Genomic DNA, 11,840 nt, shown 5'->3' with positions numbered 1-11,840 from the left:
AGTGGGTTTTTGGCCTCTTCCTGTACTGTATATTATTCATTTTTATTATGTTGTATAGTCTTAAATTGTGCAAAATAAAAAAATAAACAAATACACAATGAACCACAAGTCTAACCACGATAGGATATTATTATAAATGATGTATATGTACACTTAATGTTAGGCAATCCTTTGTCAGGGGATGATTCATATTCACTTCTGTTCTCAGTGTTTTGTTGCCTGCGCCTCTCCGACATTATTATTATCACATATAAATCATGTTATTCCTCCACTGCGCTAGATGCTGCTGCAGGCTGCAGCTGCTGTCACCAAACCGGGCAGCTTCTTGCAGGAAAACAGCAGGGCATGAAATGCGACCCGCCCGTTGTATTTCTATCTGTTATTGTGATGTTTAACTGCGCTTTACAGCTGAATTAACTCTCGATACATGCGCATCTTCTTATTAGGAATGAAAACGGTATGTACAATCTTTTGTTTGTGCGCCTTTACGAGCATCGAATAAGCTCATTGTTCAGGTTGCAGCCAGGCCCAGGAGGCTGCTGCACAATACAGCTCATCTGTTGTCAAGGTGGATTTCTTGGTTTTGCATGTTACGGTTTGGTCAGTTCATCAACCATAAAACAGGTCAGTTTATATATTGTGCCCTGACATACAGTACAGGATAATATAATCCATTTTTTTTCTTTGTCAGCTTTATTAGTACTGCTATCATATGTATTTACCTTTTCCCTTTGCTGTTTCCATATGGTTTATGTTTTGGCATTTCTCCATATTACTCCACATATTAATAGTAATACTGTGCATATTGTTATTATTATTATTATTATTATTAGTGGTAATATTATTGGATTTATTTAAAACGCATACAAACCTACATCCACAATACACATCAACCAAAATATATATATTTTTTAATTTTATTAATCTATTCATTTTCTACCATGAATACATCTTCCATTGTTTCTATTCCTTTTTGTAGTCGCCCCTTCACTCACTGATCTTTTGTATTTTTGATTTTTTGATCTGTAGTATTATTATTATAATTATTATTGTTATTTTTTGTTCTAATAGAGCTGATAGGACACATGTATGCTTTTTATATAATGGATGTCTACCCTGAGCTATGTAAACCATAATAAACATTATGTCTTTCAGATGTCCTTATGATGTGTCAAAGAATGCACCATGTTGGATAAAAGCAGTGATAAAGACCAACAGACTGCTCACTGCTGCTCAGACTGTGGATGCATCCTGCCACAGCCTGACTCTGATTCAGCCCCTCCTAAACAGCAGCGTGTGCACAAAGCGGCCGGTCCTTCCAAGTGTCCATCCTGCCAGGCGGGCACCAGCAGCCTCTCCAACGGGCGGCGCCACCGGCCCCACCGCCGCATCCGCCTGGACCCTCACAGCTGCAGCCTGTGCTCCAAAACCTTCATCTCCTCCGCCCACCTGACCCTTCACCTCGCCTCTCACAACAAGGAGAGGAAGTTCAGATGCAGCACCTGTGGCAAGTACTTCCATCAGTCCTCCCACCTGATGGCGCACAAGTTAATCCACAGCGGGGACAGGCCATTCAAATGCCCGGAGTGTGGCAAGACCTTCGGCCGTGCCTCGCATCTGAAGACCCACCGCCGGCTCCACACGGGCGAGAAGCCCTTCAAGTGCACCTTCTGTGACAAGTCGTTCACGCAGAAGGCCGGGCTCCTGGCACACGTTCGTCTTCACACGGGTGAGCGGTCGTACAGGTGCGAGCAGTGTGGCGAGGGTTTTCGCTCTCTGTCGCTCCTGCTCTCTCACAAGGCCGATGAGGCGTCTGGGCATGCCAAACCAGAGCCGGCACCACCAGCACCGAACCAGCCCCAGAAGACGCAGAGTAGCCCCGAGGATCTGAACTGTGGCGTCTGCTGCCGCACCTTCGTACGATCATCATACATCAGGCTGCACATCCGCCTCAACAAAGGACAGCGGCCTTATCACTGCAAAGTGTGCAACAAGACCTTTGTCAAGCTGGATACGTTTGTGAACCACTGTGATAAACACTTGAGGCAGAAAAGGGATAAAAGTGTGGCAAAGGAGGTGAAAGACAAAGTTGTTAAACCTCCCCAGTTTGTCCCACTCTCCAAGCTTCCTCCTCCTCCTCCTCCTCCTGAGTCCTCACCCACGCAGCCTTTATCCTCGGAGGTCAACACACGCTCCAGAGCAAAAGCAAAGATTAAAACAGAGCCATGACCAACAGGGAGTGCATCTAGACAAAAAAATGCTCTTTAACTAAGACATGTGTTGAAACAGTTCTGCCACAGCACTTAATAACAACTGCAGGACGGTAGTGTCATGTTGATGTAATTTTCAAAAGAAAAGCAAAAACCAACAGAACTAATGAAAAGTTACAAGTTTACACATGATTGGAAAAAGGGACAAAGAGCTAATATGTAGTTGAATAACTCCAAAAATACTGTTGTACAACACAAGTTTACTAATTGTACAGTTATTTTGTTTGGAATTGTTAATTTATTGTGAATGATTATCTTTGTAATGTTGTTATTTAATGCTTATTTTAGCTCATAAAGCTAATTAACACTTGTAATTTAACATTTTAGTGGCGTACATCGTTCACTCTAATCTTTAAATAGAGAAAAATATCTCTAACCATTATTAGGGCTGGGCAATATGACGATATACAGAATTAGGGCTGTCCCAAATACAATTTTTTGGGCTTTGAAGCTGCCGCACTAGTGCACACACACGCACCTCTACACACAACAAACGATATCCGTCTAAGAATAACTAATAATAATTCATTTTGAATATGAATTATGGGATTATTACTTATTTCATGGTCTATTTTGGGATTCATACATTATTATAACATACTAATATATGTATAAAAAAACAAAACAAAGCATTCTAATAGTGATTTGAAGTTTGAATATCACGGCAGCTGTCAAAGCTTCGAAGCATTCGGGTCAGCCCAACAATATATCAAAATGATAGAAAAATTACATTGTTTCTATCTTGATATAGGCTAGGCCTATATTTATTTTCTCTTTCCATAATTTCACTTAAAACTGTTATGTTCATTTTGCACTCAAGTTCTTAAATTGATAAAATACTCTGTACGTTTCATTTGTCAAGTATTTAATTCACAAAGGAGTAAAATAGGCTTCACCATGTGGTCATTTCATATTGACTATTTATTTATTGAATTACCAGAAAACATGCAATATCATGATATATATCATTATCGAGATATGAAATGACTTATATCGGGATAGAAGATTTTGGCCATATCACCCAGCCCTAACCATTATATTCATGGTTGATGTTGTTTTCTTAAACCAATACAAGCCTATTGGCATGTATAGCACTTGAACAAATTACAATGTAAATGCGTATTGTAAAACAATATGCACATAGAGTAAAAACAGACATAAAAGCATAGTGTGGAGGACTGAAACCGTTTCTTTTGTTGCACCATGAGACAACAAATTATCTGTTCAAAACAGTTTGTTGTTTCAGTTATCAGTCATTGTCTTCTATAAAGCCACTTAGCTAGTCAAAGTTACAGTGATGCTCCACAGTTCATTCCTAGCATGTAGCTTCTTCTTTGTTAATCTGCTCCTATAACATGGTTCCTAGCGTGCTCTATGTATCACCTGGGCCTGTAGGACTACATGTCCCGTCTGATGAGCCTCCTTTGACTGTCACACTTCATTCCAAGTCAGCAGCAGCTCACAGCTGAAACCTCACTGACCCTAAACTCAACGGAAGACGTATCCGACTGTTTTCCTGTGGATCTCCACCGCTGACGGAGAATCTGTCACCTCCACATGGGGAAACTCTTTGTCCCGACCTATGGACAGAGAGAAAAAAAAACAACTCAACTTGGGACTCTTGGGTGGCTGATGTATGTAGTCCCACTGCATGAGAGTCACAAATGTAACCAAAAGGCTGTAAAAGAGAATAAAACAATCGACCAACACTTTATGGACGTAGTCAATAAATCAAAGTACAAAGTGAAGATAAAATGTTTGCCTGGCAGTTCTCTGTGCTGCTGTTGATGCTCCAGTGCAAGGTGACGGTCATGTGGCGTCTCCAGATGGGGTTCCTGCGCAGGAGAATGGTTCCACCGATGGAGTCTCCAGCACACACACTAACGGGCCTGTCCAGCATGAACAGAGTCTGCTTCCAGTGTGTTGGCCTGAAGAGAAAAGAGTACTTAATATTGTTTTGCATTGCAGTTTTTGCAGTATTACAACATTATAGGCAGCCTGTAACAGAGATATACTCAGACATTGTTTAAACATTATTTGAATGATCTGTTTGGGCTGTTAAAAACAGCTTTAAGGGCTCAGGAGCACTGCTGTTAGTGGAAAAACTGTACTTCTTTATGAGTGTTTTTTCTGTTTTACTCAGAGTTAGGTCCGGTGTTTAGCTCCACCGTTGCACCTCCCGTCTCCAGGCTCTCGAAATGAACGGTGAACCAGGCAGTGAATCCATGAAAAACTCCAGACTTCTCCACATCAAAATGAAACTGACCCTTTATTTCCTGAGAAATGAAACACAAGGCTCTCTATTAGATAAAAAAAAAATGCAAGCTGTGTGGGGTGGAGCCATGAGTAATAGAAAAGGAGCACACTCTGTACCTCAAGGTCTTTGACTTGCAGAGTGTACATGTCCAGGCACAGGACATCACAGGGAGCAGTGAGGCAATCATCCGGTTCAATGAGGTGGCTGAACTTGGGCTTGGTGAAGAACTCTTGCTGTGCCAAGGGCCTGCAGGAATGAAACGTTACTCAATACCACGGGGGAATGCGTATGCTGCCACAGATGGCAAAAGAACAAATAGCACACATAACATAACTAAGAAATGTAATAGAATTAAACAATGATTTCTGTGAGTGTAAGCCATAGTTATTATAACCATACAGTGTGTGGTATACTCTGTAATTCGCATTCTGATAACTGTCTCTATACTAACATACGCCATGAAGGGACAGAAAACCTTGAACCATTCCCTCAGGGATAGAGGGAATAAATAACTCTTAAATCAGCACCCTCTTTCGGTGACTGTTAGAAAGTGTGCCATCATCCTGATGAGCTCTGAGAGGAGCCACAGGATCAGTGGTCCTATAACTAAGAGGGGAAGAGGAAGAACCTTTCTGTTTGCCCTGTAACCAGCCAGACCTGATCCCCTGTCTTCATCCAGTGTTTCTAAAGTGAGTTATTCTTTAAGGTTTATCACTTTGATAATGCCATGTCTTTTGTCTGTTCTCTTTATGACCAAATTCCCATATTTAACTGGAATATTGTTTGTGTCTCGTTGTTTTGTCTTATCTGCTTTGAGTTGATAATAAAGATTACAATGAGTAAATGCAATGTGCAATTCTGTTTGTCATGCATCTCCCTTTGTTTGTGTAATTAACGCAGATACACCATTTGATGTTACGGTGGAAATTAATCTAGAATGAAGTTAATTTTTGGTGGCAATATCTGTCTCTCTGTCCCTAATTCTGGTTACCTCATGTCCCTAGTCACCAGCCCTCTCCAAGTTCAGGAGCAGAGGGTTTACAGACTAATGTATTGAGGAAAACTGAAACAAAGGGAGGAACTGTTTGAAAGGACACCAAGTGGGGATGATGACAGCTGACTAATGGGCCTTACTGAAGAGGAGTGAAGTCCAGGCCGTAGGGCTGCTCCCAGAAGGCCATCTTCTCTGCGTAATAGCTGTTGGCCTGACATGGCACCAGGGTGAGGGCTGCAGATGAGGGCCACATCACACCGCCTTCTTTAAGCCAGCGGTCCCTGGCCAGCAGAACCGACTCCACCATGAACTCAAACTGGACCAGAGGAAAGAGACAGAAACACGATGAGTTGCAGAGTTTGAAGAGCAGGATGGGCTCCACATAATGCATCTAAATCTTAACAACAACAACTTGTATTATCAGCAATGGTAGTGTCATTATTACCAGCAGGCAGTTCCCCATCCACTCAGACACCAGGACGTCCACCTGCTCAGGAAGCTCGATCTCCTCAGCTCGTCCCTGGAGCACCGTGACCACCTCCTCACAGCCGTTCTGCTTCACCAGCTGTCTGGTGTACTCCGCCATGGAGCTCGCCTCCACAGCATACACCTACAATACCACAAATACACTTCTGTATACACCATGCTGTTTGTACCATATAGTTACACTCCTTGTCCAGCAGATGGGAGTAGAGCCATACCAATGTTTCACATACCTTGTGAGATTCTTGCTTTCCACATTTCAGGCTATTTTTCTTGGGAATTATTTGAGATGTACTCAGAGCTTTCAGCTACATTTTTGAGTAAAAATTCAATTGTACAAATTGTCATGATATCTGAGTGTTACTTTAAGCAAATGTCTAATTTCAAAAACATGTTGGGGTTAAACATGTCAATGATTGGAATTAGATGGGCTGAGAAGTTGTTGTTAAAGAAAACTCCACTGATTTTACACAAAGTCTGTTCACAGGTTTTGGAGAGTACTACTGCAAACTTATTATTATATAGTATTTAAATATAAGAGATATTATTATACATTTCTTATTTATACCATTCTGGCATTTATATTTAACACACTTAATAGATCCCACTTCTCAGCATTTTGTATTTACTTTTTTTTGCACTGTGGTTATATGTTATGTATTGCACGTCTTAATGTAAATATTTGTACATATTTCGTATTTTATATTCTCATTTTCTTATTTTTAATTTTAGTACATATTTCTTTAGATATATTTTATTTGTATTGTAGCAATATGTACATCATTTACATGTTACATACTCCTTTTATTTCTATTTTCTTACATTTCTTCTGTTTATAAAAGAGCAACTGTAATGCCCAAATGTCCCCCTGGGGATCAATAAAGTATTTCTGATTCTGATATGTGACAAAAGTTGTATAACTGGCTACGTGAGCTACTAATAGCATAACTGTTAGAAAGCGTTCCATGTCTGCCATGACCCTGACAGGCTCTGGGTGAGCCACAGGCTCACCTGTGCTGTCTGGAGTCAACTAGGCCCAGGTGAGCTCAATCTGTCCTCTACCAGTGCTCCTATAACTAGGAGTGGAGGAGAAAGCACTACGCTGTTTGCTTTGCCACTAACCAGACCTGTTCCCTTATCCTCATCAAGTGTGTCTAAAGTGAGTTATTCTTTAATGTTTCTTTGTTCACTTTATGACTAGTTCCAGTGTTTGACTGGTATATTGTTTGTGTTTAAATATTATCTGACTTTGAGAATTAAAATGAGTACAATGAGTACATGCCTGTGCAATGCTGTTTTATATCATGCATCTCTCGGTTTTTGAATTTAATACCGATCCACAACTTGATGAGTTAAAAGGAGGTTAATTTCAAATAAAGTCCTTTTTTTTTGTGGAATCAGCTGGCTCGCTGTCCCTAATTCTGGTGCCTCATGTCTGATGCTTGATGTCCCTAGACTCCAGCCCTCACCATTAGGTCACCTAAAACAATAACACACCCAAATCTGTAAAACCGCCTCAGTGTTTGAGCAACTTCCTTACCAGTACCAGACATGCAGTTGGACGTTACCTCTGAGGGTTGTGCCAGCTGAGCGCAGAACAGGCTGATGATGCCGGTCCCACAGCCGAGGTCCATCACCACCTTATTCCTCAGGGAAGCGCTGTTGCTGAGAATAACCTGCCGGTACGCCTCAGTGCGACTCTTATCTGACAACATCTCCAAGTGAAGCCTCTGTGATTAAAAAAATAAAATACAACTGATGACCACTTGAGTAGTAAATCAGTGCAACATATGACATGACGCATGTTTTAATCAAGATGATATTGGCAGTTTTGCATGTTTTAGAGACCCAAAGTGTTATTATTGAAAGACAAAGACTGTGTGATGAAAAGTGGAAATGCTGTTGTAAAATCAAAACAGACAGACCCTTCATGGTTACATTAAATCTGTATTACTCATATGGATATTTATTTAATAATGTGTTATTTAATATTGAACACTTTGGGCTTCCATAGTTCTTTGCCCATTAACTGTGTGATTAAAGCATGCCGTAAGTATTTGGTTTAATTTTCTACCTTCCAGGCAGCAGTTGTTTTCAATTTATTTCAGTACAGGATAACAAACTGCAGAGACTTGAAAACTTCGTTGAAAGGTAATCCATCACAGCTTTAGATTTTGCCCCAGGAAGAGTAATTGGTTGCTAAGGTAACAACTAAGGGGGATGCAAATAAACTATTAATTTCCTCATTGTAATACAGCAGGGCCTGTTTTGATGTGTCTTCCTGCGTGGTGCATTCAAGGAAATGCTGACCTGCAAAGTTTTGAAAGTAAATAGCTGAACAGCAGCCTTTTACATTTAATTTACACGTCTATTCTGGATTTGATTTTTTTTTTTCACAACATTTCGTGTAAATGTAGACACACCAAACAATAGTGCCTTATAGCAACTGCATTACAACAAAGATAACAACTTTGATAATGGAAATATATATTTACTGTGATGGATTAAAGGGACTGTTTGTAACTTCTTACACGTATAAATCAATCCGGGTCGGTGTCCCATGCACGCTCGCGTGTGGCTACGCTGTTCAGACAAGACTCCAACACAAACTACACGGAAGCACCAAATCCGCAAAGTTATATCTAGTGAAGCCCATCTGTCAGACAGTGTTGGCTGTGGTCGGAGGATGCGGGGGAGACTGTAGCTTTGGTCTTTTGTCTGTTTTGAGCGATGCTCGTTCATGTCTATGTAGAGCGAGCACAAGCGTGAGCCTGACGCTGACTTTCATTGACTTAACGGCCACAGGTGTCGCTGTTAACAAGCATTTCTGATTCTTACAAACAGTCCCTTTAATTTACACATCTATTCTGGGTTTTGATTTTTTTTTCCACCCAACATTTCTTGTAAATGTAAACACCACCAAATAATAGTGCCTTATAGCAAAGCAACTTCGACGATGGAAATATATATTTACTGTGATGGATTAACTCAAGTAAGTTTAATGCCACTGCATGTTGATGTTTATTAATCATCATCATGAAATGCACGGCGGCATGCAGGGTTGAAAATCAGTATAAAGTCTTGTATTGTCAGCATGTGCAACTTGTAGATAGTTAGGTTGTGACATGCAAACAGTATGATGCTTTACAGGCTCTAACCAGTGTCTCATAACTGCCGAAGTATTCTTCGTCAGACTCCACAACCAGCACTGCTCCCAGTAGACCACTTACACTTACACACCAAAAACTGACAATAACTGCACTATACTGTATAATGACTGTGCAATATCATTATTACTACTAAGGTGTAATTCATACTGTGCAATATTTTCAGGTGGAATTTCATTTCATTCTCACTGTGCAATATCATCTTCCACTTGTGCAATTTTGTTAATAGTATGTTTATTGTCAATACTGTATATACTGCTCCTATTTTTATACTTCCTTCTATTTAAATGGCTCATCATTTGTTACACTTTGTTTAGCTCTTTTTTTTTTTTTACTGTTAGCTGATGCATCTTGTTTTTTTGCACTATCCCCTTTGCTGCTGTGCACTGCAAATGTCCCCACTGCGGGACTAATAAAGGAATATCTTATCTTATATCTTATTAGCTATCATCATGAAATGCATGACTGCATGCAGGGTTGAAAATCAGTATAAAGTCTTGTATTGTGCAACTTGTAAATAGTTAGGTTGTGACATGCAAACAGTATGATGCTTTACAGGCTCTCTAACCAGTGTCCCATAACTGCCGAAGTATTCTTCATCTTGCCATGGGTCCTCCTCCTCCTCCTCCTCTGCAGCAGCAGCATCCTGTTGCAGGTAGCTTGCAGGGACATAACCTATGACCCCACGCAGCTCTGCCCACCACCACTCTGATGAAGGCTTGGCGTGGACCAGCAGTCTGTCCCCAACACTGAAAGTAAGCTGAGGGACAAAAAACATCATGCTTCAACTATCCAGTGAAGCTGTGCGGTTATTATGACTGCCTGGTGTCTGTGTGGGTCTCTAACCAACCTGGTCGCTGCCACTTCCAGTGAAACTAGACAGTGCGACATACTCTTCTTCAACAGATGCTTCATCCTCATCCTCTTTCTCTGTCTGCATGTCTGAAGGGTAGTTGTGTCGCTGTTTGGTTTACTAGGAGAGATAACCCGGTGTATCTGTAGGTAAAGAGTAATAACTGTGTACTAACGTTGCTGTGAAATGAGCGGTAATATCATCACAACACTTCAACTTGTGGCGTGGAAACGAGTACTTCCTGTTTTGACGTCAGAATAAGTTACTGTGCCTTCAAGTGCTGTCGGAAATATCAGTGTTTATAATGGAGTCATATTTCCTGCTATAATTTAGCACATAATATGAATATCAGTGTTTATAATGGAGTCATATTTCCTGTTACAATGTATCACATCATATGAATATCAGTGTTTATAATGGAGTCATATTTCCTGTTACAATGTATCACATCATATGAATATCAGTGTTATAATGGAGTTATATTTCCTGCAACAATGTAGCACATAATATGAATATCAGTGTTTATAATGGAGTCATATTTCCTGTTACAATGTAGCAAATAATATGAATATCAGTGTTTATAATGGAGTTATATTTCCTGCTATAATGTAGCACATAATATGAATATCAGTGTTTATAATGGAGTCATATTTCCTGCTATAATGTAGCACATAATATGAATATCAGTGTTTATAATGGAGTTATATTTCCTGCAACAATGTAGCACATACTATGAATATCAGTGTTATAATGGAGTTATATTTCCTGCAACAATGTAGCACATAATATGAATATCAGTGTTTATAATGGAGTTATATTTCCTGCTACAATGTAGCACATAATATGAATATCAGTGTTTATAATGGAGTTATATTTCCTGCTACAATGTAGCACATAATATGAAGAATTAGGAAAAAATTCTCACTCCTTTTCGAATATGTAAATCAAGGCATCAAGTGTTTGACAATTTATTTTTCTTATGCTTTTCAATGTATGTGAATACCACTTGTTTGTGACTGTCCACTTGTTGGTATGGTCATTCTTTTTCTTTATTTTTTTTTGTATTCTATATCAATTTTTGAAATGAAAAAAAAAAAAAAAATTAATTGTCTATATATAACGTTAGCTATAGTTTCACTTTCTTATAACTTCCGCGTTATATAATTAGTTAACGCCGAGCCACGTCTGTTTTGGACAAGACGGAGTGCCGTTTGTACTCGTATGCTATGTAATATGAAATGTATATGTTTGACATTAACTTGTTTAGTCTAGTTAAATACGATAAACATATGAAGAAATTAGGAAAAAATTCTTTACAAAAATTAAAATGTAAACTCCAAGATTTTGATTCCCTCTCTGACCAAAATAAAATCTACTTGGAGAAAATAGTGTCATCGCCATAGAAGCTGCAGGATATGTCAGTGCATGTCACAGCCTAAGAGACAACCACCACAACACATAATAGATGTAACTCACTCTTCCTTTTATTTACTCCTCTACTTCATGTTTTTTTTTTTTTTACATTTATCCTTTGATATTGCAATTTATTGTTATTAATTGTTTCTTGTTTGTTTGTTTGTTTTATTGACACAACACACATTAATTACTTTGTTTTCTTCCATTTACATGTTCTTTTTAAATATCTATATATTGTAATTTGCTTAATGAATTGTATATATGTTTTTGTTTTTATTTTGTTCTTTTTTTATTTTTATTTTTTATTGAATTGACGCTTTGGCAATATTGTTCATTTGACAGTCATGCCAATAAAGCAAAATTGAATTGAATTGGAGTCCAAAAAAAAACTTTGAGTTCT

At 39.2% G+C, this 11,840-nt stretch overlaps 2 protein-coding genes across 3 annotated transcripts; one reads left to right on the top strand and one right to left on the bottom strand.

The window, feature by feature from the left end:
* The first annotated feature begins 241 nt into the window (after positions 1-241).
* On the top strand, positions 242-2,882 carry LOC119500707 (oocyte zinc finger protein XlCOF6.1-like). Of its 2 annotated transcripts, none has more exons than XM_037790558.1 (2): positions 242-624; positions 1,156-2,882. In XM_037790558.1, the coding sequence occupies exon 2, from the start codon at positions 1,186-1,188 to the stop codon at positions 2,227-2,229; it is 1,044 nt and encodes a 347-aa protein (XP_037646486.1). In that variant the 5' UTR covers positions 242-624; positions 1,156-1,185; the 3' UTR covers positions 2,230-2,882. The 2 variants fall into 2 exon arrangements, with proteins under 2 accessions (XP_037646486.1, XP_037646487.1); XM_037790559.1 differs by having other exon boundaries at positions 243-457.
* prmt2 (protein arginine methyltransferase 2) lies at positions 2,380-10,304 on the bottom strand. Its single transcript, XM_037790557.1, has 9 exons — positions 10,022-10,304; positions 9,740-9,931; positions 7,573-7,734; positions 5,967-6,131; positions 5,662-5,837; positions 4,644-4,773; positions 4,410-4,546; positions 4,033-4,198; positions 2,380-3,850 (listed from the first exon to the last, which is right to left on the bottom strand). Exons 1-9 carry the CDS (start codon positions 10,109-10,111, stop codon positions 3,818-3,820), a joined length of 1,251 nt encoding a protein of 416 aa, XP_037646485.1. The 5' UTR covers positions 10,112-10,304; the 3' UTR covers positions 2,380-3,817.
* Positions 10,305-11,840: the final 1,536 nt, after the last annotated feature.

This window comes from Sebastes umbrosus, chromosome 13 (assembly GCF_015220745.1).
Source record: "Sebastes umbrosus isolate fSebUmb1 chromosome 13, fSebUmb1.pri, whole genome shotgun sequence".
Taxonomy (NCBI): Eukaryota; Metazoa; Chordata; class Actinopteri; order Perciformes; family Sebastidae; genus Sebastes; species Sebastes umbrosus.
The sequence above is the reverse complement of the archived record's forward strand: the minus strand, read 5'-3'. Positions and strand labels throughout refer to the sequence as shown.

What these genes read in the sequence shown, in the direction of transcription:
- LOC119500707 (XM_037790558.1), top strand. Translation starts at nt 1,186, where the DNA reads ATGTTGGATAAAAGCAGTGATAAAGACCAACAGACTGCTCACTGCTGC.
- prmt2 (XM_037790557.1), bottom strand. Translation starts at nt 10,111, where the DNA reads ATGCAGACAGAGAAAGAGGATGAGGATGAAGCATCTGTTGAAGAAGAG. An exon ending in AGCTGGCACAACCCTCAGAG is followed by an intron (nt 6,132 to 7,572) that starts GTAACGTCCAAC and finishes GTGGTATTGTAG; the next exon opens with GTGTATGCTGTGGAGGCGAG. An exon ending in GCAGCACAGAGAACTGCCAG is followed by an intron (nt 3,851 to 4,032) that starts GCAAACATTTTA and finishes CTCTGTCCATAG; the next exon opens with GTCGGGACAAAGAGTTTCCC.